The sequence below is a fragment of the Sinocyclocheilus grahami genome, unplaced genomic scaffold, assembly GCF_001515645.1.
Source record: "Sinocyclocheilus grahami isolate Dianchi unplaced genomic scaffold, SAMN03320097.WGS_v1.1 scaffold730.1, whole genome shotgun sequence".
Lineage (NCBI taxonomy): Eukaryota > Metazoa > Chordata > Actinopteri > Cypriniformes > Cyprinidae > Sinocyclocheilus > Sinocyclocheilus grahami.
Window position 1 is genome coordinate 358,980 of NW_015505909.1, and position 24,412 is coordinate 383,391.

General features: G+C 39.2%; 4 protein-coding genes across 4 annotated transcripts; all 4 read right to left on the reverse strand.

The window, feature by feature from the left end:
* Window positions 1–6,052: 6,052 nt before the first annotated feature.
* On the reverse strand, window positions 6,053–7,417 carry LOC107560480 (peptidyl-prolyl cis-trans isomerase A-like). The gene is made up of 3 exons (XM_016244664.1): window positions 7,397–7,417; window positions 6,931–7,263; window positions 6,053–6,456 (listed from the first exon to the last, which is right to left on the reverse strand). Exons 1-3 carry the CDS (start codon window positions 7,415–7,417, stop codon window positions 6,073–6,075), a joined length of 738 nt encoding a protein of 245 aa, XP_016100150.1. The 3' UTR covers window positions 6,053–6,072.
* A 92-nt stretch (window positions 7,418–7,509) lies between these two features.
* Window positions 7,510–9,484, reverse strand: LOC107560491 (E3 SUMO-protein ligase RanBP2-like). The gene is made up of 5 exons (XM_016244689.1): window positions 9,451–9,484; window positions 9,154–9,320; window positions 8,801–9,074; window positions 8,388–8,722; window positions 7,510–7,913 (listed from the first exon to the last, which is right to left on the reverse strand). The coding sequence occupies exons 1-5, from the start codon at window positions 9,476–9,478 to the stop codon at window positions 7,530–7,532; spliced, it is 1,188 nt and encodes a 395-aa protein (XP_016100175.1). The 5' UTR covers window positions 9,479–9,484; the 3' UTR covers window positions 7,510–7,529.
* A 1,739-nt stretch (window positions 9,485–11,223) lies between these two features.
* On the reverse strand, window positions 11,224–13,709 carry LOC107560481 (E3 SUMO-protein ligase RanBP2-like). The gene is made up of 3 exons (XM_016244666.1): window positions 13,577–13,709; window positions 12,855–12,946; window positions 11,224–12,762 (listed from the first exon to the last, which is right to left on the reverse strand). The coding sequence occupies exon 3, from the start codon at window positions 12,745–12,747 to the stop codon at window positions 11,224–11,226; it is 1,524 nt and encodes a 507-aa protein (XP_016100152.1). The 5' UTR covers window positions 12,748–12,762; window positions 12,855–12,946; window positions 13,577–13,709.
* A 1,963-nt stretch (window positions 13,710–15,672) lies between these two features.
* Window positions 15,673–17,241, reverse strand: LOC107560492 (E3 ubiquitin/ISG15 ligase TRIM25-like; the record flags this gene model as incomplete). The annotated part of the gene is made up of 3 exons (XM_016244690.1): window positions 16,672–17,241; window positions 15,765–15,860; window positions 15,673–15,684 (listed from the first exon to the last, which is right to left on the reverse strand). Coding segments are annotated over exons 1-3 (678 nt in total), but the record flags the coding sequence as incomplete, so codon positions are not given.
* Between the last annotated feature and the right edge of the window lie 7,171 nt (window positions 17,242–24,412).

Sequence of the window (24,412 nt, forward strand, 5' to 3'; positions counted from 1 at the left end):
GTGCTTTTATAAAATAAAGAAATCAAACATGATGCGCTTTCTGCCGTCTCTTCTTCAACAGGAGCGCTTCACAAAAATGAACCGAAACTCCGCGAATACATGCCTCACAGACATGCTAAATATATCTATAGAAAGCTTTAAATAACTACTTAACGAAATAAAACAAAACAAAAACTCTTTCATTATGATCCTAATCCGTAAAGATGCACTTCTCTCTAAAGGCATTTGAACGCAGAACTCTTCAGCTGCGCTGACGGCACGCACCATACATGCTGCTGCTGCTGGACACTAAACACCGTCGAGCCGCTCTTGACAGTCACGGCAGCACGGCCTCGTGTTGTTTCTACCAGCGCGGCAATTTTTTCATCACTAATTGATGGATGTCTAAAATATAAAAATAAGGAGAAGCCTAAAACAGGCCCGAGGCCCTGCCCGCTTCTGAACTATTACATGAAAATATTGTCCCGAAGCCCAGTCCGAGGGGCGTAAAAAAGTCAGGGCCCGTCGGGCCCGGACTGAAATACAGGGCTCTAGCTCTGATCTAGCACACAGAAAACGATTTGACTGAAAATGTATCAGAAGAGATGAAAGAAAGATAGTGGTCATCTGCGCAATTTGGAAAAAGAAGCGGCTTTTCTGCATTAGGTATGTTTTTTTTTCTTTTTTTCTCTTTGTACAGCAGTTATTGTTCATTCTAAATTTATTTTTTAATCATTGCAAAACATGATACCCCCTTATTTCTGTTAGCTAGAGCAGTGCATGGTAACTGGGATGGCTATAGTAATGTAACTGCTAAGTAGAACGAGTTCTGCTGATAAGTTGAGTTTGTGATAAACATGTTATGGTATAAACAAGCTGATTTTGGACAATACTACTGTGTATGTGTTCAGGGGCATGGCCAGAAGGGTGGAACATGGTTGCAGCTCTGCCACCCCAAAAATGACTTTTGCCACTCCAAAGCAGAGTATGTGAGTGGAGTGGAGTGGGAGCAGAGCAGCATGATTTTGACTGAAGCCAGGATTACTTGAAAGTTGAGAATTGTGGTTTTCTCTCGCTCAGAGCTCCCCTACTGCTCCATCACGAGCACAATTAATGCCAACAGCCAATAATATAACTGCATTTTAGCATGAATTCACATGATAAAAACCATACACTAGCTTGAAGTCAAGTGACTCAAATCAGAAAGAATGTTAAGGCAAAGGACAAGTTTGGAGTTATAGAAGTTCATGGTTTCCACAAGTCCATAAAAGTCTTAAAATACCTTAAATTGTATAAGAATTAATTATAATTTCAAGAGGTCTTAAATTTGGGGAAAAGGAACTGCGATATGGCTTAAGCTTCAAAAAGCTAAGATTTCATTGAATAAATATGAGAGCTGCATGTTTCAAAGCCCCCCCCCCCCCCCCCACGCATAAAAGGGAAACTCCGCCTATGATTGTGCTGTTACTCCTTTCAAGCCGAATTTCACAAAATTGGGTGTTATTTATGGGGAGTAGAATTATTTATTTATTTCAATGAATGTAATCGATTAGATATCATAATATTTAGGCTATAATATTATAAATCAGGTTGGTTTGTATTGCTGACGTAATATGTAAATGATATGTGTGCGGCCCGCGAGACTTGCACTTGGACCACAGTGCGGCCCGGTGGAAAAAAAGGTTGAGAACCACTGATCTACATCATCATCATCATCAACCTTCTTATTTCAACTCATCTACAGATAAGACTATTTTCTCATTTTTTATTAACTGTTTCTCCTCTCAACCCACACCAATGACTTATTGGACATTTCAATTTATCACACACACAAACTTGTTGAATTGTATATTTGCATGTATTTTATTCATATAGATTTTCAATATATGGTGTTTGAATACATGCTAAGAAAAATGCCACTCCTGCTTGTTTATGTATTTGTTTAATGAAATACCTTTTTACCACAATATCAATTTATATTACATTGCAAAACATGATACCCCCTTATTTCTGTTAGCTAGAGCAGTGCATGGTAACTGGGATGGCTATAGTAATGTAACTGCTAAGTAGAACGAGTTCTGCTGATAAGTTGAGTTTGTGATAAACATGTTATGGTATAAACAAGCTGATTTTGGACAATACTACTGTGTATGTGTTCAGGGGCATGGCCAGAAGGGTGGAACATGGTTGCAGCTCTGCCACCCTAAAAATGACTTTTGCCACTCCAAAGCAGAGTATGTGAGTGGAGTGGAGTGGGAGCAGAGCAGCATGATTTTGACTGAAGCCAGGATTACTTGAAAGTTGAGAATTGTGGTTTTCTCTCGCTCAGAGCTCCACTACTGCTCCATCACGAGCACAATTAATGCCAACAGCCAATAATATAACTGCATTTTAGCATGAATTCACATGATAAAAACCATACGCTAGCTTGAAGTCAAGTGACTCAAATCAGAAAGAATGTTAAGGCAAAGGACAAGTTTGGAGTTATAGAAGTTCATGGTTTCCACAAGTCCATAAAAGTCTTAAAATACCTTAAATTGTATAAGAATTAATTATAATTTCAAGAGGTCTTAAATTTGGGGAAAAGGAACTGCGATATGGCTTAAGCTTCAAAAAGCTAAGATTTCATTGAATAAATATGAGAGCTGCATGTTTCAAAGCTAAATGGCGGCGTGTATTTTTTTTTTTATATGGATTTATCTCTGAAGGGAAACGACTGTCTCCAGAAAAAGCTCTGACACATTAATTTCATCTGATAGTACAACCGTTACCGGGAAAACAGCTATATTTCTGCATTTTCAATAAGCCAGTCTGCGGTTTTTGTTCAGACCAATACGAAAATTGACCCATATTTTTATACAGCAAACACTGTTGTAACTGTGAACGGTTACTTTCTACAAATCTAAACAATTACGACGATAAGATTTAAATTAATATTATTTATACTTTTGAATCTATTTTCTTAAAAAACGGTTTAAAGGCTGAAATGTGAGGTTTATGGTTTTTATAAAAATACAATCTGCATACTCAAAATTAATCCACTAAATGCACATTTTAAACAGTTTAATGTACAGGTGGTTAGTCTTTCCAAATTAAAGTACTACCTACAGTGATTGTAGCATATGGTGTCACGTATCCGGTCCATGAACTTCCGTCTGCTAGCCATCAGAGGTCACCCTTTCCATTTCATTGACTCTCGCACTACACACTGTTGCACATCACCCCGGACTACATATCCCATTATCCATTGCACTGATGACACACACAGTTGATTGCGCACAGCACTGATTGCACACAACTGTAATCAATCACACATCCCCTATTTAACACTCACTCTGATCCCTTCCCTCTGCCGAGTATTGTTTAGCGAATATCATTGTTTAGCTGATAGCTACCTTACGGAGCCTGCTTAGTTTTCCTTGCCTTAGCGGAGTCTTGCTTTGTCTGTTTTCCTATGTTCTGATCTTTGCCTGTGTACCTGGATTTATCCCTCTTGTCTCGCCCTGTTGGATTCCGTTTGCCGTCGACTGACCCTTGCTAGTTTACCGGATTGCCCTTGCCTTGTCTTCTCGATACCAGTTTGCCGTTGGCTGACCCATGCCTGTTTCTGGCCACGCCTGTGAATAAAGCTTGCACATGGATCCGCACGTCTCACATCTTGTCTGCCGCGTAACATATGGACACACATACAAACAGCACATAGAAACAATCAGGAGCACAGAAAATTAGTCACTGCTGTCCTGTGATTTAACAATAGCATATATATATAATTTCTGCTTTTAAAGTAATTAAAACCCATTAGAGAGACGTTATTTCATGGTGTATTTTGTCAAAATAATTTACATAAGGCAAGAAAATGTTCTGTTGTATTTTCTATAAATAGTTTTGATAATAGGTGGATAAATTATATTGGTGTAAAAGGTATGGAAAGTGTTATGCATGTTTCATATGTAGAGTTACACCAAAACCAAAATGTTCAAATGTATACCTGATGGGCTTGTCTGTATATGTGTGCATCTTTCCCTATACATTTCTGACTGAAGTGTAAATATTAATTTCATGTCTTTGCTGCTCCTCTTTCCTTTCTGCACTGTCTCTGCATGGGAAAGGTGGGTTTCTATTAATCTCTGATTAATCTAATTTAATCTAATCTCATTTTTATACTTAGATTTTGCTTTTAAATAATATTTATAATATTATTTTCCATGTATGTTTTGTTATTTGCATGCTTTCACTTTAAGGTTATGATTAGCTTTCTGTGTCATTGAACTTGAAACATTTGCTAATTACATTGCATGTAACATTTACTTTATAGGATTTTAAAAGGGTGAAATCACACATTGTAACAGATGTTTTGTCTTGTCAGGTATGTTTTTGTGTGTTTTCTTTGTCATTTGTGTTGTTAATCTTTATATTTTTTATTTTTGCTGGAATGGTATCTGCCCATTCTGCAGTCTCTGCATGGGAGAGGAATTTAAAAAGGTGAAATCACACGTTCTAACACGTTTTATCTCGTCAGATTAAATGAAGACCAGCAGTTGATGTCCATCGATTTATCTATTTATTTCACCAACAACACGGTTGTATTGAGATCAAAGCGATGTGGATTGGTAAGCCATGTAATGCATGCAGGCGATGCTTCTCTAAAAACACAACACGGTCTTTGATAAAACTGTTGCATTTTATGAAACATTTTCTATTTCATGTAGGTCAAATCTAGAAGGAAAAAGAAAAATGTAGGTGAAACTAGCTATTAAAGGGCACATTTACTGCACACAAATGTGTATATTATTCCTGATCTCACTGCTGGCTAGTTAGAGGTAACTTAAATGCTTGTTACCAGTTTTCTTGAAACATTTGTCAAAACTAAAGGAGAAATAAAGCAGCTTTGCTTTTAATTGATCCAGAAGCATTTCACAGCAGTTTTTCATCAATGACACTCTTTGAATAAATAGTGCAACGCAGATGTGTATTTTATGTCCAAGGTTTTTAAAAATTGCAAGCAACATGGCTGTGTTTGTGTGGGACCTCATGTCAGTGAAGTGAACTGCAGAAATATTACAGGCATATTACGAGTTTTTTTTCTTCTTTTTTTGCAAAGCATGAATTTTATTGTCAACTAGTGCTGTCCACTTTATTAAAACACAAACAGGACAACAATAAAACCACCGCATGCATACACAAGTTCGGGGTCCGTTCTTCGTACATGGATTACTCCGTTAGATGGATTTGATTGTTGATGATTTGACATGATCCAGGATTGTTCGGTTCTTTGAAGCTCATCCAGGAGTTGCTGTCATGGCAACAGCTGAGCTCAAACCTGCTCGCGAGCGGCTAAATTCACATCAATAGGATTAGATTGTATCATTTTAAGTGAAGATGATACTGAAAGTCTGTCCCAGCCACTGCTAATTTCTTACAAGTGTACCTTATTAAACCAGATAAAATTATTTTAAAAGATAATTTTAAAATTATTTTGAAAATAATTTAAATGTTGCGTCTCTATAACAACCAGTTTTACTTATTGAGAGATTTATTCGTGAAGGAATAATTATCTCATAATTTTATTGCAGTCATGCACAAATGACATACAGTTTGTCTGAGCCGTGCATTCATTTGAATAGGGAGCTTTAATGCATCGCAGGAGATGCAGACTCGCTTCTCAAATCTCAAAAAGCTTTTATAATGCACCATTAATTTAAAAACAGTCAGTTATGTCTTAGTATTAAAGTTTCTTAATCCATCTATTGTCACGTATAACAAATCCGCTTCAAAATTAAATGAATTGTTAATTACAATGCTCTTGACATTGAAAAATGAAAAACCTGTACAAATACTAAAAAAATATGAAAAATAAATTATTTTTTAAAACACGGTTACACATTTTATTTATGTATTAGAACTTTTGTCGTTTTGCTGGCTGGGCTGTTTCCTTGATCTTAATTATATGATGTCATTACGTTGCCCTTTCCAATAAACATGACAACACGGTGTAATCTCAGACAACTTAATCCAGATATTTTAATCAAATCTGCTAACTTGTTTGAAGAACCAAATTAGCCAGAGATCAGTTATCAGGATTAAAATATCAAATTATCTCGATGTACGAAGAACGGATCCCTGATTTAACAAGAGCTCGGGGAACACAATCTCAAACATAGAACAGCTCAAAAAAATCTGTCCACAGTCTGAGATGGTGATGGTTTCCGTGGGTTTCCCGTCTTTAGTGCCCAGCTCTCCGATTCTCCTCACCACATCCATGCCATCTTTGACAAATCCGAAGGCCACATGCTTGAAGTCCAAGTGCTCTGCTTTCTTGAGGGTGATGAAGAACTGCGAGCTGTTGGTGTCTCTGCCGCGGTTGGCCATGGACAGCAGCCCCGGCCCCGTGTGCCTCACCTCGAAGCTCTCGTCCTCAAACTTTGCTCCGTAGATGGATTTTGCTCCCGTCCCATTCTGGTTGGTGATATCACCACCCTGAGAGAAAGTTTTTTTAATTTATAGTTTTTATTCATGTTTATTATGTTTGGTTTTAGTTATTTTAGTACTTCAACTTAAATGAAAATGGAAACAATCTGGAATTAATAATAATGATTTTCATATTTTATTTCAGTTAATGCTTATTTTACTTCAAGTAACAGAAATGTTTTTTAGGGTTTTAATTTGAATAATAATAACCCTGCTCCTTAGTTGCGTTGGACACAACTGCTAAATGAATACATGAACAGAATGTGCAGAAAAGTCTGCAGCAGAATAACTTGGGCATTATCGATAGATGTGCATTATTTGTTGATTTTATAGGTAACAATTGCAATAATGATTGCTTTGACATTGATCATTTATTTCAATGAACTGATCCAGACAAGGCATTAATGTAAACGAATATTCATGTTATGTTCATGTAGAACACATCATCAGTGAGTTTATATAACATAATTGTGTCCTCCTCACCTGACACACGAAGTCCGGGATGATCCTGTGAAAGATGGACTGGCGGTAACCGAAGCCCATCTCTCCCGTACACAGAGCCCGGAAGTTCTCCGCCGTTCTGGGCACGATGTGAGCAAAGAGCTCCATGACGATTCTCCCAGCATGCTCATCATCTATGGTGATGTCGAAGAACACCACAGGGTTGGAGTCTCGAGACAGCGCCTCGGCGGCAGACGTCTGAGCGGCGTCAGTCTGCGACATGCAGCTCTGGCAGTCGGTGAACGCTCGTCTGAAGGACTCGGCCAGCTCTGGAGTCTTGAACTTGGCCGCCAGCTGTTCCACTTTCCCGTCTCCCTCTGTGTGTGAGCAAACATGCAGACATGAAGACACCAGCAGCAGGGTGATGTGTGTGAGGTGAGGGTATTAGAACTTTTGTCGTTTTGCTGGCTGGGCTGTTTCCTTGATCTTAATTATATGATGTCATTACGTTGCCCTTTCCAATAAACATGACAACACGGTGTAATCTCAGACAACTTAATCCAGATATTTTAATCAAATCTGCTAACTTGTTTGAAGAACCAAATTAGCCAGAGATCAGTTATCAGGATTAAAATATCAAATTATCTCGATGTACGAAGAACGGATCCCTGATTTAACAAGAGCTCGGGGAACACAATCTCAAACATAGAACAGCTCAAAAAAATCTGTCCACAGTCTGAGATGGTGATGGTTTCCGTGGGTTTCCCGTCTTTAGTGCCCAGCTCTCCGATTCTCCTCACCACATCCATGCCATCTTTGACAAATCCGAAGGCCACATGCTTGAAGTCCAAGTGCTCTGCTTTCTTGAGGGTGATGAAGAACTGCGAGCTGTTGGTGTCTCTGCCGCGGTTGGCCATGGACAGCAGCCCCGGCCCCGTGTGCCTCACCTCGAAGCTCTCGTCCTCAAACTTTGCTCCGTAGATGGATTTTGCTCCCGTCCCATTCTGGTTGGTGATATCACCACCCTGAGAGAAAGTTTTTTTAATTTATAGTTTTTATTCATGTTTATTATGTTTGGTTTTAGTTATTTTAGTACTTCAACTTAAATGAAAATGGAAACAATCTGGAATTAATAATAATGATTTTCATATTTTATTTCAGTTAATGCTTATTTTACTTCAAGTAACAGAAATGTTTTTTAGGGTTTTAATTTGAATAATAATAACCCTGCTCCTTAGTTGCGTTGGACACAACTGCTAAATGAATACATGAACAGAATGTGCAGAAAAGTCTGCAGCAGAATAACTTGGGCATTATCGATAGATGTGCATTATTTGTTGATTTTATAGGTAACAATTGCAATAATGATTGCTTTGACATTGATCATTTATTTCAATGAACTGATCCAGACAAGGCATTAATGTAAACGAATATTCATGTTATGTTCATGTAGAACACATCATCAGTGAGTTTATATAACATAATTGTGTCCTCCTCACCTGACACACGAAGTCCGGGATGATCCTGTGAAAGATGGACTGGCGGTAACCGAAGCCCATCTCTCCCGTACACAGAGCCCGGAAGTTCTCCGCCGTTCTGGGCACGATGTGAGCAAAGAGCTCCATGACGATTCTCCCAGCATGCTCATCATCTATGGTGATGTCGAAGAACACCACAGGGTTGGAGTCTCGAGACAGCGCCTCGGCGGCAGACGTCTGAGCGGCGTCAGTCTGCGACATGCAGCTCTGGCAGTCGGTGAACGCTCGTCTGAAGGACTCGGCCAGCTCTGGAGTCTTGAACTTGGCCGCCAGCTGTTCCACTTTCCCGTCTCCCTCTGTGTGTGAGCAAACATGCAGACATGAAGACACCAGCAGCAGGGTGATGTGTGTGAGGTGAGGAGCGAGTGCTGCACCTGAGTAGTCGGTGGCAGTCCACACCAGAGCGTTAGCTGAGGTGTTCATGGGCTTAAGCTGGATGCTCGGGCTGATGCTGTGGTTGGCGCAGACTCTGAGCACCTGCTCGCGTCTCATCAGCAGGCGGTAGCTCTTCTTCACGGGGTGGAATAGGATCTTGAGGTCTCCCACGCCGCGCTCCTTCCACTGGTTGAGCTCGCGGTCCCAGCGGTAGAGTTTGGTTCTTTCTTTGAACAGGATCTCCTCGTCCTCCTCACCAGACCTCACCTCCACCTGCAGGAGCCACGTCAACACACATCACACCTCTAGAGACATGAAGACCACAGCTAACAGCATCACAGCAAACGCTCACCTCACGCAGAGACACGATCGCCTCAAAGTGGATCTCCTCATTATGGGGCGCCTCCTCATCATCATTGCCCTCCTCTTCTGCTTCACTGCGTGTTTTTTCTCCTTCATTTTGTGTCGCCACACTTCCGAAGACTGGGGCTCCGGTGTTTGACCACGTGAAGTTATCGTCTGCAGAAATAAACACATGATGAAAACACTACCCTGCCAATATCAATGCTGACAGCAGCAGTATGATAACACTAACACTTTTACAATACTAATTCACATTAATGTTGCCAATGAAGTCAGACACACACACAAAATTTGAATGGCTTATAAAACAGCATCTTTTCTTCAGTGTTTGAAATGTTTGAGCTCCGTCACAAGCTTTAGACAACACGGCTGTTCGCTAGCATCAAAAACAGTCTGTTAGGAAAATACATTATTATGAAATGCAGAAATGAGGGAGTCTTCGTGGAAACTGTTCATCATTCACTTTTTTCAGGCCATGGAATTAAAGTTGTAATTAGATTTTCTTTTCTCAAAAACAATGCTATGCATAGGTCTTTAAAAACCAAACAAAATACCCTATGATCTGCTTAAGGACAGCATTTCCAAAAGTCAAACAAAGATGAAATTAGATTAGAATAGTATTGACCTGTGTGATTTTAGACAGCGTTAACAGTATTTACAGTATGCAATACAAACACTTTTTATTATCAGAAAACAAATAGGCTTACTAGCACAGAATAAATATAGTGTTGTATAAAGTATGTCACAAGTGCTCTGAATGAATGAGAAATAAACCAAAATGTAATTTATTATTTTGTGTAAATATTGACCTCAATACTTACACTGATGAAAGCAGCAGTTCAAGAAAAGCCAAAAACATTGGTTCAAGTGACAGAATGATAAATCTTGCATGAAGACATACTGACTATGTAATTGTTTATTTGAAACTGTGAAAATGCTTAACTCATTGCTTAGCGCTACAAGACAACTCAGTAGAAAGCCATGTGAACTGGATTGCATGGTTTAATTTGAGAAATCAATCAAATGACCTTTGAGCTGCTTTTGTCTAATGACTAAGGCAGGTGAAGGGGGAAACACTGTTGAACAGGTAAACAGCACTCACCTTTTTTACAAAATGCAAGTTCTGTTGAACTTTTTGCCAATTCTGCAAATGAAAACACACCCACAGATGCAAATCCAAAGGTCAGACCAGCTGGGGGAAAAGCAAACACACGTCACGCGCTTAAGATTCAGCAGGCAAATGGTGATTTGCAGCTTGTTTGAATGAGTGTTGCTGAACATCACTCTCTGAGCCTGATCCTCACTCACTAATTCACAGCTCATATGCTTTTATCCTGTCCTCTCCGAATAGGGCTTACAGGCGATCATATGTTGAAAGAGTAACTGCTGAAATGTCTCACGGTTGGGTCTGTATCATGGTTTCTGTGCCATTCTGTACTTTCTATGTTGAGGGTAGAAAATGCTACATCCAATACTTTCTCTTTCTACCTCCAATTCTTGCTATTAATTAATTATTAACTACGACTTTTGCCTCAGTAAACTTCTAAATACTGCTTTATAATTTAGTTGTTAAGTTTAAGTATTGGGTAGAATTAGGGATGTAGAATATGGTCATGTAGAATATGTGCTTTATAAGTACTAATAAATAGCCAATATACTATTAATAGGCATGCTAATAAGCAACTAGTTAATAGTGAGAATTGGTCCCTATACTAAAGTGTTACCGATTATTTTTGAAAAACCTAAAATCCATACCTAAAGAAAATGTGTTAAAGCTTTTTGTCATTTTGTTGAAGGATTGAATCCTCTCAGGAACTGAATGGATGAAAATCAGTCTCTATACGACTAATATGGGCATGGGCGTAGCTTGTGGGGGCCCCCCCCCCCATAGCGATTTAAGAATTTTACTAAATATTTATAGAGTTTTTTCTATGAAGTAAAAATGCATATAATGCAGTTAATAATACATGTAAAAGTGAATACGTAAAAGTGAATACATTTTAAATTGTTATTGTAAGTAAATTAATAAATCAAAACAAACTTAACGTCTCCCTCAATCTCATTTGGCACTTTCGTCATCCTTGTTTTGGCAAGTCAAGAATGATTTGAGGTCCTTAAGCCCAGATTTCATTTCTTCAGCTTGCTTTATAAGCTGGGCCGTTCTGCCAGTGTTCACGAGCTTGTGAGGCGTCTGCAAAGGAATATCCAAAAGCAGTCGCTGACACTCCTCAAATTTCAGCTTGAACTCTTCTGCAAGCTGTGGTGTTTTGAATTTAGCAGCAAGTTGTTCTAATTTGGCATCTCCGTCTGAAAAGTCACTGGCCATCCACATCCAGGCTCGATCCGAGCAAGAGAGGGGCTTTAAGTTCATTGCGGTTGTGATCCAATGATTAGCACACACTTTCAACACCTGCTCTCTCCTCATAAGAACTCGAAGTCTCCCGTTCTGGTTATTCTTGAGCAGTTTAAGGTTGCCGACTCCTCTTTCTTTCCATTGGCTTATTTCCATATCAAATCTGAAGAGCTTGGCGCGCTGTGAATACATGACTTTCTCATCTTCTTCCCCTGTAACAAGGTTGACCTTCTCCGGCATCTGAACAACGGGCTCAAACTGAATATGGTCATTCTCCTCGGTTATGTACATTTCATCATCTTGATCAACAGAGGTGTCTGCCTTGAGGCGGCAATGAACTCCAGTAAAGAGCTGCTTGCCAGCCCCTGCAAAGCCTTTGAAAGCGGGATCATTCTGGCCAAACTGAAAACTGCCTTGTGACTTAGCCAAGTCAGCGAAACTAAAGGTGTTAGGCTTTCCAGTAATGAGGGGATTATTAGTGTGGCTATCAGCGTCTACAGACTGATCTGAGGAACTTGGGGCTGCCTCTTTTTCTTTCTCTTTGTGAAGCTCTGCAATATTTTTGAGGAGGTCAGATGCAGATCCATTTTGTGACTGTCTGTCTGATGGTTTTGCCTCAGCCTCTGCAATGCCAAACTTAAATCCACCAACAGGCGCCAGCATGGAAAACAAAAACCTGCTTGAGGACTTCTCAGCCTTCGTTGTAGAGGACTCAAACTTGAAGCCTTCTGAGGATGCTTTATCCTTACATGTGTCGAACTGAAAAGCAGGGCCTGGACAGAAATTGGCTTTAAATCCTGTTGCAGCAGGTTGGCTGCTAGAACTTCCGAAACTAAAAGTAAAAGAGGAACTTGACGGTGCAGCAAAGGTCTTGTTTTTAAAATTTGGGTTTGCTGTCTGACATGAAACACAATGGTTAGATGAACCTTCGTTTCTTACCAGGCAAGTATCACAATCCCACTGTCCATCTTTTTTACCAAACAAGGCAGCTAACCCACCTTGTGTTGCTGCATTACTTTTTTCAATGCTGCAGGTGACTTTGCAAACAACACATTCAGTTGCTGAGGCTTCATTCCTCTCTAGGCAGGAGTCACAGTCCCACTGACCCTCTTTCTTGGTAAACTGAGCACCAAATACAGTGCCAAATGGGACTGCTGGTGACTGGAGAGGTGGGGTGTGTGTTGATTGTTGGTAGGCATACATATGCTGCTGTGGAAGAAGTCGATTCATCCCTTTTACAGGGCCCTGCAGAGGTAAATAAACAATACTTTATTGATTCTCTGCCCCTTTACTCTAAGGTGTAATATATTGTGTTTACATGAAAATCCCTCCACTACCTTTGTTGGTGTAATTTTTGTAGCAGTATGTAGCGGATGTGAATAATCTGCTGAAGACTGGTTGTAGTACACAGAGGGACCTGTAGTAGCAACTGAGACAAATGGTCTGTTTTTAAGCATGTCTTAACTATTGCACACACAAGTACACACTCTTTTTTTGGTGATGCTCTCATAAAAACGACATTACCATATTACCCAACACCATCTAATCTAAAAATGTCCAAAAATAAATATTTCACTCAAATACTTTAAGGTCTGTTCACAACAAGACAAACATTTGTTCTGAAAATCAGTGCCATAAACATTGTAAATTTTAATGAATGTCAGTTAGTTCAACATTCAAATGCAGTAAATGAGACTGCATTTTGACTGAGATGTTTTATGGAGAGGTGTTTTAATCTCTTTTCCAGTAAGATTTGTGCCATAAATCCCTAATGTATTCATTTGTATTAATTTATCATATACAATTTATCATATAATTATCTATAAACACATATCTCTTGTGTAAGTGGTTTATGCACACACACACACACACACACACACACACACACACACACACACACACACACACACATCATACAGCTTGTCAATATGTTAATATCAATATAATGTCAATATATTATTATGTCAAGATAAAATGATCCCTGCATCCTAAGAGATTTCTAATATGATGTTCTCCATGATCTGAGATGATGATGATGGATGAATCTGCAGGACTTTACCTCTGTCTGAGATCTTCTTGAGCTCCTTTTTGCAGAAATCCTCCAGTTTATCTCTCAGCTCATGAACAGATTCTCTTAGGCCATCAAAAAAGAGAGAACTAAAGGAATCGTCATTTACGTCTGTAGATTCAGGAGGTGCTGAGAGAGACTGGAAACTCTACAGAAAACAGAAATCAAAACTCACACACTTCACCCAATAACCTGCAGGAACATCAGATTTGTGTGGCTCTTGTTGAATTGACTGACCTTTAGTAGCTGTGGAAATCAACAGACATGAACAGTGTGATTCTCATGATCCTGTATCTATTCCTAACACATTTCTAATATGATGTTCTCCATGATATGAGCTGATGATGGACTGGTTTCTGAGAGCAGATGAATCTGCAGGACTTTACCTCTGTCTGAGATCTTCTTGAGCTCCTTTTTGCAGAAATCCTCCAGTTTATCTCTCAGCTCATGAACAGATTCTCTTAGGCCATCAAAAAAGAGAGAACTAAAGGAATCGTCATTTACGTCTGTAGATTCAGGAGGTGCTGAGAGAGACTGGAAACTCTACAGAAAACAGAAATCAAAACTCACACACTTCACCCAATAACCTGCAGGAACATCAGATTTGTGTGGCTCTTGTTGAATTGACTGACCTTTAGTAGCTCATCTCAAGCCAGCGCTTTCACAGCATCAGCTTCATTCTTCTCATATTCATTACATCACATTAGAGCTACAGATTCTACTATTTGCCACTTACACTATATATGAACTTTCTATGAAATAGTTTGGATGATAAAACATCTGCTAAGAACATATATGTGACCCTGGAGCACAAAACCAGTCATAAGGGTCAATTTCTCGAAATTGAGATTTATACATCATCTGAAAGCTGAATAAATAATCTTTCCATTGATGTATGGTTTGTTAGGACAGGAACATATTTGGCTGAGATACAACTATTAGAAAATCTGGAATCTGAGGGTACAAAAAAATCTAAAAACTGAAAAAATCAATTTTAAAGTTGTCCAAATGAAGTTCCTAGCAATGCATATTACTAATCAAACATTAAGTTTTGATATATTTACGGTAGGAGATTTACAAAATATCTTCATGGAACATGATCTTTACTTAATATCCTAATGATTTTTGGCATCATTGTGACCCATACAATGTATTGTTGGCTATTGCTACAAATATACCCCAGCGACTTAACACTGCTTTTAGATTTATACATCATATGAAAGCTGAATAAATAATCTTTCCATTGATGTATGGTTTGTTAGGACAGGAACATATTTGGCTGAGATACAACTATTAGAAAATCTGGAATCTGAGGGTGCAAAAAAATCTAAAAACTGAAAAAAATCATCTTTAAAGTTGTCCAAATGAAGTTCCTAGCAATGCATATTACTAATCAAACATTAAGTTTTGATATATTTACGGTAGGAGATTTACAAAATATCTTCATGGAACATGATCTTTACTTAATATCCTAATGATTTTTTGCATCATTGTGACCCATACAATGTATTGTTGGCTATTGCTACAAATATACCCCAGCGACTTAACACTGCTTTTGTGCTGCAGGGTCACAAATGTCCATCTAACAGCTCAAACACATCAATGGAGTCTCACTGTAGAGCTGAGTAGATTTGCTCAGGAAAAGCAGCTCAAAGGACTAGAAACGACTATTATGTATAACTTTAGAGCGGTTAGAGACACTGAAACTTCACAAGGACCCTTAAGACACAGTCAGGTTTGGTTTCAATACTCTGAAGCATTGCTAATTTACAGTTTTGTTTCATTCTGCAATTATGAAACGTTTCTCTGTCACAGCAGGATCTGCTCAAGTCCACTATGATCCTGTTCTTCTAGATCTCTGTTACCTGCAGGAACTGGATGTGATCCTGTGTGTGCTCCAGCTGCTCCAGCTCAGCGTCTCTCCTCCTCAGATCATTGATCTCCTGCTCCAGTCGCTCCAGTTGTTCTTCAGCTCGACTCACTGCAGTCTTCTCCTGATCTCTGATCAGCCGTATCAGCTCAGAGCGGCTTCTCTCAATGGAGCGGATGAGTTCAGTAAAGATCCTCTCACTGTCCTCCACTGCTGTCTGTGCAGAGCGCTGTTAGGACACACAGTGATTCAGGCTTCAGTGAGTCTGAACTGAGACGGAGACAAACTTCTCTTCTTCTCCAGACTCACCTTATGAGACTCCACAGCCTCTCTCAGCTGCTGAAGATCTTTCTCTCTCTGCTGGATTCTCTGCTGGAACGTCTTCTGCGTCTCCTTCAGCTGATTCTGTAGGACAAACGGATGATAGTGAATCTCTCAGAAAGCTATTGTCACTAAATCATCATGTTGTAAAGTCCACCTAACTGGCCCATCGACCAAATGCAGTGGTGGCTGAAGGTTTCCTGCGTGTTCAGTCTTTTTGGTGTGCAAAGTAATTTAATTCCAGTGGTGTAAAAAGTACCTGAAAACCATCCTTGAATAAAAGCACAGATACCATACAGCAGAAATTAATTTATTAAAAGTTACAAGTGACCAATTCCTATATAGCTTTCACGAGTATGCCTGCCCATTCAGCCCTACCAGATAATGGTAAAAGAACCTGGCTTGCTGTTCGCGAAGGAGGCTCGAACCCGAGGCTCAGCTCGAGCTCAGAGTAAGAAAAAGAGAAGGAATTAGCAGAGGAGAAGGGGAGGTGGAGGGATGCCGGAAGAATTTTCCCTGGAACACAACAATGACTGCTGTTTATATACTGGCATAGCGATGATTGACAGGACTGGATGATTAGGCTCCTCCCGAAACTGCGTTGAGAAATTGAATAAGTAAAAGTCTTGGGATCCTGGTCTAAAAAAAAATATTAAAAACGCAAAACACACCTGATGCGAATTCTTTGCTCTTCATTTTCTATAAGCAGAGTTAACAGACCCTGTTGTATTTTCTTGTAATTTATTAAAAGAAGGTACAACGCCATCTTGTGCCGACTAAACTGACTTGAACGCACCTGATGTCGCAATTACAACTCGTAAGTATGAACGTCCCAGGAGGACTTGAACGCAGCATAAGAGTCAGCAATATTTAATCAGTGTCTAGTTTTAAATACCTGTTTCTCTGTCCTCTGTGCTGCAGCTGATACAATGTCATGGTTTTTATGTTCATCCATACACAGGACACATATACATTTCTGATCAGTGCGACAGAAAACCTCAAGGAGCTTCTCATGTTTCTGGCAGATCATCTCCTGCAGTCGTCCAGTGGCTTCAGTCAGATTGTGCCTCTTTCCTTTAAAGAAACTCTCATGTTGTTCAAGGTGATTCTGACAGTAAGAGTTCAGACACACCAGACAGGACTTGACGGCTTTGTATTTTCTTCCAGTACAGACGTCACACTGCACATCTCCAGCTCCAGCGTCACAGTCAGCAGAGAGTTTGGTCTTCTTCAGTTTCTCCACTAGTTCAGCCAGAATGGTGTTTTTGCCTAAAGCAGGTCTTGGACTGAAGGTCTGTCTGCACTGAGGGCAGCTGTAGACTCTCTTCTCATCCTCCTGATCCCAGCAGCCTGTAATACAGCTCTTACAGTAACTGTGTCCACAATGGATAGTCACTGGATCCTTCAGGAGATCCTGACACACTGGACACAAAAACTCATCCTGAGAAACTCTGGCTTCTGCCATTTTGCTGCATGAATACAGAGACACAAACACACAACAGCTCAACCACACTTCAGTTTCTGTTTCCCTGAACTCAGGTGATTCCTCTGTTTAGGTGACGTGTGTAAAATGGGTGTGTCTGAAAATCTGTAAACCAGGTTTCTCTTTCTTGTTCCTGTAAAGCCACACCTGGCTGTTATAAGGAAACTGTTATTTTGCTGTTGCAAAAACATCATCACATATGTGCTTTTATATTACATGTACCTTATTTTAGAAATAATATTAATAGCAATAACACTCAAAATGACTTTATATTGTAATTATACATACCTCCGCTTCAGTTTTGTGGTTTCATCGATGGTATATTATTAATTTGTTTTGTAAAGCTTTTATGTTCATAATCATTAAATACTATTAAAATACTGAGAACAAAAATAAACACACATTAACACGTTCATAATTTTATGCATTTATTATTTTTAGTATCTTCACGAGCAGCGTTTTGAGCTCAGATAAGATAATGGTCGTAGGGTGCCCTCAGCCGACCGTTAATTTTACATCAGAATGAATAATACGCTACCTACTGTGATTAATTACAATTTTTAAATTATCCCCCAAATTATCATAATTTTTGTAAGTTAACAACGATGCCACCTCAGTCAATTTGTAAAATATTCAACTGAGTTATTGCCTACATTATTTATATTAAAATATATGTATGAAATAAACGTTAAAGCAGAAATAATAAAGATGTAAACGACATTCAAACTCGCTCGCTCCCGCTCCCGCTCTCTCTTCCAGCTCGCTGGTTCTCCGCATTGGATTGTGGGAGATTGTTGTACACTCGAAATCAATACATTGTGGGTAAAAAGTAGTGGACGAATGTAGAGAATTAAGTCGTTCACTCAGAATTGGGACAGCACTACAAAATGGCTGACACCCGATATAGTGCACTATATAGTGGATAGGGAGCGGTTTCGGACACAGCTGATTCACATGCGTTTAATTAGAGAGCAAACTAAACTCTGTAGGAACGTGACTCTCCTGGACTGGGAATGTGGAACGTCTACTACAGTGGCTTTCAAACCTGTCCATGGAGTTCCCCAGCACTGCACATTTTGTAGCCTGTCCCTTTATCTGACACACCCACTTCAGGTCTTGCAGTCTCCACTAATGAGCTGATGAGTTGAATCAGGTGTGATAGATGAGGGAGACATACAAAATGTGCAGGGCTGAGGGTAGTCCAGGGCATTGTGCTTGATCAGTAAAGAAAAGCAAAGGAAGGAATTAATTTGAAAAGCATATTTAATAATCGAGTAGGTGGAAACTATAGTGAATTTATATAGACGGTGCTAAAACTCCAGAGACAGAAGAAACAGGGTTTGGGGTGGCAATTCCAGGGAAAGAAATAGAAATCAGTAAAAGAATATCTAATAAATTAGGGGTATATGCAGTAGAGATTGTGGCAATTTTAAAGGGGTCATGTGATGCTGTTAAAAAGAACATTATTTTGTGTATTTGGTGTAATGAAATGTGTTTGTTTTAGGGGGGCGTGGCTGACTCTTAACTTTTATAAAGAATATCTCTTTGGATTTGAGACTTTAGTCTTTGCAACTTTACAGATCTTATCTATTCACGAACAGCTTGTAACACTCCAAAGAGAAAGGAACAATTGAAATCTCATCATATGACCCCTTTAATTGCTTTTCAATGGGTGGAAAAGGTAGGGCAGGAAAAGGTTTTGATATGCTCTGATTCTTTATCAGTCTTGGCAAGTTTAAGGTCACTTCATTCAAAAGCTCAGCAAGATATTCTGTATGAAGTGCTTCAATTAAACACAAGAATAATTCATAAGGGATGTCAGGTCAAATTTATGTGGGTCCCAGCACATGTTGGAATTACAGGTTATGAAATGGCAGATAGGCTGGCTAAAAGGGCACTAACAAAAAAGAACGTAGAAATGCAGGTAAATTTAAGTAAAGCAGAGGTTAAATGCATCATTTGGAAGAAAATCAATAAAAGGTGGCAAGAGAGGTGGGACAGAGAGAAGAAAGGGAGGCACTTATACCAAATTCAAAGAAATGTTGAAGAGGATAGGGTGGTAATTGGAAAGAGGAGAGAAGATGTGGTGATGACTAGGTTAAGGTTGGGACACTGTTCACTGAATAAAACACTAAAGATGACAGGGAAGCACCAGACAAGGTTGTGTGAGGGATGTCGAGAAGATAATAATCACGACTTGTATGAGATATGAAACACAGAGGCAGGTAATGAAGAATAAGCTGAGGCGAGATTGGGGTGCAGGAGATAACATTAAAAGGGTTACTGAGCACAGTAAATAGGACACAGAGTGGAACATTGATTACATTCTTAAAGTCACCATGAAATCAAAATGGAAAATTCTTATTTTTTAATGGAATACTGTAGTGTTTATTATAAATAATTTATCCGTGCACTTCATTATTTTTTTAAAAATTCATGTGCCCTCATAATCTTTAATCAAAAACGTTAACCTCCCCTCCCCCTCAAAACGACTCCTCTTCTCTTCCGGTCACGAGCTATGGCGCAAGGGCGGAGCTAGTGACGTGAGGGGTAAACGCTGGGATAAACGACGGGGGAAAAGCTGAAGCTAGCTGATGCTTCACTGTATAGCAGTCATGAGGGAGTACGTTACCCCTAAACATTGAAAAGATATTAGGATATTACGACAACATTACTCTTAGGACACCGCAATTTTTTTTTTTCATGAATATGACTTAACCTGAAGGAGGACGCGCTCAGTCATTCAGGCAGTCTCTCTCTTTCTCTGTTTAGGCATGTTTTGTGCCGTTGAACATCGTCGTAGATGTGTAAATAGAGGTCTACACAACAAAGACCAACAAATGAAGATCATATGAACTGAAAGTTTACAGACATTTCTAAGCATTTCAATTTACATTAAATAATCTCATGTTAATCATTAGGTAATGTTTAGTAAGTTCATTAGTAAACATTAACAAGAACATTATCTCATATTTCTAGCTATCTGAATATATATTAACTAATGTGAGTCAGAACAGCCGGCATTGTAGTCTACTCTCCCAGGATCAGGACACAGTCCTCCATAAAATGTGCTGCACACATCTGAATATTTGGGTTGAACTGTTCTGGAACAGTGTTGTAAATACAACTTAACCACTGATTTCTAGTCCTGTCCTCTTTTGGAAGACCAAACAAAGTAGTTTCTCTTTCACAACGAAGCACACAGCGTCTTCAGGACATGGCGGCGGCAGCGGCAACAACACTACTACAGCGAGAATAAAAGTTACGCCTTCTTTCTTTGCGTGAACATTTGGGCGGCGTTATGCAAATCTTCCCACATAGTGAGGTAGACATGTGGGGGCGTGTTAGAACGAGCCGTTTTAGGGGGGCGTGGCTGACTCTTAACTTTTATAAAGAATATCTCTTTGGATTTGAGACTTTAGTCTTTGCAACTTTACAGATCTTATCTATTCACGAACAGCTTGTAACACTCCAAAGAGAAAGGAACAATTGAAATCTCATCATATGACCCCTTTAATTGCTTTTCAATGGGTGGAAAAGGTAGGGCAGGAAAAGGTTTTGATATGCTCTGATTCTTTATCAGTCTTGGCAAGTTTAAGGTCACTTCATTCAAAAGCTCAGCAAGATATTCTGTATGAAGTGCTTCAATTAAACACAAGAATAATTCATAAGGGATGTCAGGTCAAATTTATGTGGGTCCCAGCACATGTTGGAATTACAGGTTATGAAATGGCAGATAGGCTGGCTAAAAGGGCACTAACAAAAAAGAACGTAGAAATGCAGGTAAATTTAAGTAAAGCAGAGGTTAAATGCATAATTTGGAAGAAAATCAATAAAAGGTGGCAAGAGAGGTGGGACAGAGAGAAGAAAGGGAGGCACTTATACCAAATTCAAAGAAATGTTGAAGAGGATAGGGTGGTAATTGGAAAGAGGAGAGAAGATGTGGTGATGACTAGGTTAAGGTTGGGACACTGTTCACTGAATAAAACACTAAAGATGACAGGGAAGCACCAGACAAGGTTGTGTGAGGGATGTCGAGAAGATAATAATCACGACTTGTATGAGATATGAAACACAGAGGCAGGTAATGAAGAATAAGCTGAGGCGAGATTGGGGTGCAGGAGATAACATTAAAAGGGTTACTGAGCACAGTAAATAGGACACAGAGTGGAACATTGATTACATTCTTAAAGTCACCATGAAATCAAAATGGAAAATTCTTATTTTTTAATGGAATACTGTAGTGTTTATTATAAATAATTTATCCGTGCACTTCATTATTTTTTTAAAAATTCATGTGCCCTCATAATCTTTAATCAAAAACGTTAACCTCCCCTCCCCCTCAAAACGACTCCTCTTCTCTTCCGGTCACGAGCTATGGCGCAAGGGCGGAGCTAGTGACGTGAGGGGTAAACGCTGGGATAAACGACGGGGGAAAAGCTGAAGCTAGCTGATGCTTCACTGTATAGCAGTCATGAGGGAGTACGTTACCCCTAAACATTGAAAAGATATTAGGATATTACGACAACATTACTCTTAGGACACCGCAATTTTTTTTTTTCATGAATATGACTTAACCTGAAGGAGGACGCGCTCAGTCATTCAGGCAGTCTCTCTCTTTCTCTGTTTAGGCATGTTTTGTGCCGTTGAACATCGTCGTAGATGTGTAAATAGAGGTCTACACAACAAAGACCAACAAATGAAGATCATATGAACTGAAAGTTTACAGACATTTCTAAGCATTTCAATTTACATTAAATAATCTCATGTTAATCATTAGGTAATGTTTAGTAAGTTCATTAGTAAACATTAACAAGAACATTATCTCATATTTCTAGCTATCTGAATATATATTAACTAATGATCTGTTAAGCATTATATAATGTTTGTTAATGATTTATAAATGAAAGCTATAATAAAGTGTTACCAAATTGACTGTTAAAAGGACAGAGGAAATGTTACGCCCCTCACCATACTGTGATGATGCCCTGTCCGGCCGGAGCGATGAGACAAACACATTAAAACCCATTATAAACCAGGCATTCGTTGCATCCAGTGGGGACATAATTACGGATTATAATGACTTAAACTGTCTTTTTACATAAAAATGGTTTTTACATAAACATAAAACCATGTCTGCATTTGTGATCAGAGAAATGACAAAGTGCTACTCCACACTGCCCAAAACTCGCGTTTGAATCATCAGTGGCAAATCCTTTAAATGTAAAAACATACTTACACTTTGTGAGTCAGAACAGCCGGCATTGTAGTCTACTCTCCCAGGATCAGGACACAGTCCTCCATAAAATGTGCTGCACACATCTGAATATTTGGGTTGAACTGTTCTGGAACAGTGTTGTAAATACAACTTAACCACTGATTTCTAGTCCTGTCCTCTTTTGGAAGACCAAACAAAGTAGTTTCTCTTTCACAACGAAGCACACAGCGTCTTCAGGACATGGCGGCGGCAGCGGCAACAACACTACTACAGCGAGAATAAAAGTTACGCCTTCTTTCTTTGCGTGAACATTTGGGCGGCGTTATGCAAATCTTCCCACATAGTGAGGTAGACATGTGGGGGCGTGTTAGAACGAGCCGTTTTAGGGGGGCGTGGCTGACTCTTAACTTTTATAAAGAATATCTCTTTGGATTTGAGACTTTAGTCTTTGCAACTTTACAGATCTTATCTATTCACGAACAGCTTGTAACACTCCAAAGAGAAAGGAACAATTGAAATCTCATCATATGACCCCTTTAATTGCTTTTCAATGGGTGGAAAAGGTAGGGCAGGAAAAGGTTTTGATATGCTCTGATTCTTTATCAGTCTTGGCAAGTTTAAGGTCACTTCATTCAAAAGCTCAGCAAGATATTCTGTATGAAGTGCTTCAATTAAACACAAGAATAATTCATAAGGGATGTCAGGTCAAATTTATGTGGGTCCCAGCACATGTTGGAATTACAGGTTATGAAATGGCAGATAGGCTGGCTAAAAGGGCACTAACAAAAAAGAACGTAGAAATGCAGGTAAATTTAAGTAAAGCAGAGGTTAAATGCATAATTTGGAAGAAAATCAATAAAAGGTGGCAAGAGAGGTGGGACAGAGAGAAGAAAGGGAGGCACTTATACCAAATTCAAAGAAATGTTGAAGAGGATAGGGTGGTAATTGGAAAGAGGAGAGAAGATGTGGTGATGACTAGGTTAAGGTTGGGACACTGTTCACTGAATAAAACACTAAAGATGACAGGGAAGCACCAGACAAGGTTGTGTGAGGGATGTCGAGAAGATAATAATCACGACTTGTATGAGATATGAAACACAGAGGCAGGTAATGAAGAATAAGCTGAGGCGAGATTGGGGTGCAGGAGATAACATTAAAAGGGTTACTGAGCACAGTAAATAGGACACAGAGTGGAACATTGATTACATTCTTAAAGTCACCATGAAATCAAAATGGAAAATTCTTATTTTTTAATGGAATACTGTAGTGTTTATTATAAATAATTTATCCGTGCACTTCATTATTTTTTTAAAAATTCATGTGCCCTCATAATCTTTAATCAAAAACGTTAACCTCCCCTCCCCCTCAAAACGACTCCTCTTCTCTTCCGGTCACGAGCTATGGCGCAAGGGCGGAGCTAGTGACGTGAGGGGTAAACGCTGGGATAAACGACGGGGGAAAAGCTGAAGCTAGCTGATGCTTCACTGTATAGCAGTCATGAGGGAGTACGTTACCCCTAAACATTGAAAAGATATTAGGATATTACGACAACATTACTCTTAGGACACCGCAATTTTTTTTTTTCATGAATATGACTTAACCTGAAGGAGGACGCGCTCAGTCATTCAGGCAGTCTCTCTCTTTCTCTGTTTAGGCATGTTTTGTGCCGTTGAACATCGTCGTAGATGTGTAAATAGAGGTCTACACAACAAAGACCAACAAATGAAGATCATATGAACTGAAAGTTTACAGACATTTCTAAGCATTTCAATTTACATTAAATAATCTCATGTTAATCATTAGGTAATGTTTAGTAAGTTCATTAGTAAACATTAACAAGAACATTATCTCATATTTCTAGCTATCTGAATATATATTAACTAATGATCTGTTAAGCATTATATAATGTTTGTTAATGATTTATAAATGAAAGCT

What these genes read in the sequence shown, in the direction of transcription:
- LOC107560480 (XM_016244664.1), bottom strand. Translation starts at nt 7,417, where the DNA reads ATGTTTATTGGAAAGGGCAAC. An exon ending in TGTTTATTGGAAAGGGCAAC is followed by an intron (nt 7,264 to 7,396) that starts GTAATGACATCA and finishes TCACACACAGAG; the next exon opens with GGAGACGGGAAAGTGGAACA. An exon ending in TCCCGGACTTCGTGTGTCAG is followed by an intron (nt 6,457 to 6,930) that starts GTGAGGAGGACA and finishes ACTTTCTCTCAG; the next exon opens with GGTGGTGATATCACCAACCA.
- LOC107560491 (XM_016244689.1), bottom strand. Translation starts at nt 9,478, where the DNA reads ATGCTGTTTTATAAGCCATTCAAATTTT. An exon ending in TTATAAGCCATTCAAATTTT is followed by an intron (nt 9,321 to 9,450) that starts GTGTGTGTGTCT and finishes TTATTTCTGCAG; the next exon opens with ACGATAACTTCACGTGGTCA. An exon ending in TCCCGGACTTCGTGTGTCAG is followed by an intron (nt 7,914 to 8,387) that starts GTGAGGAGGACA and finishes ACTTTCTCTCAG; the next exon opens with GGTGGTGATATCACCAACCA.
- LOC107560481 (XM_016244666.1), bottom strand. Translation starts at nt 12,747, where the DNA reads ATGAATCGACTTCTTCCACAGCAGCATATGTATGCCTACCAACAATCA.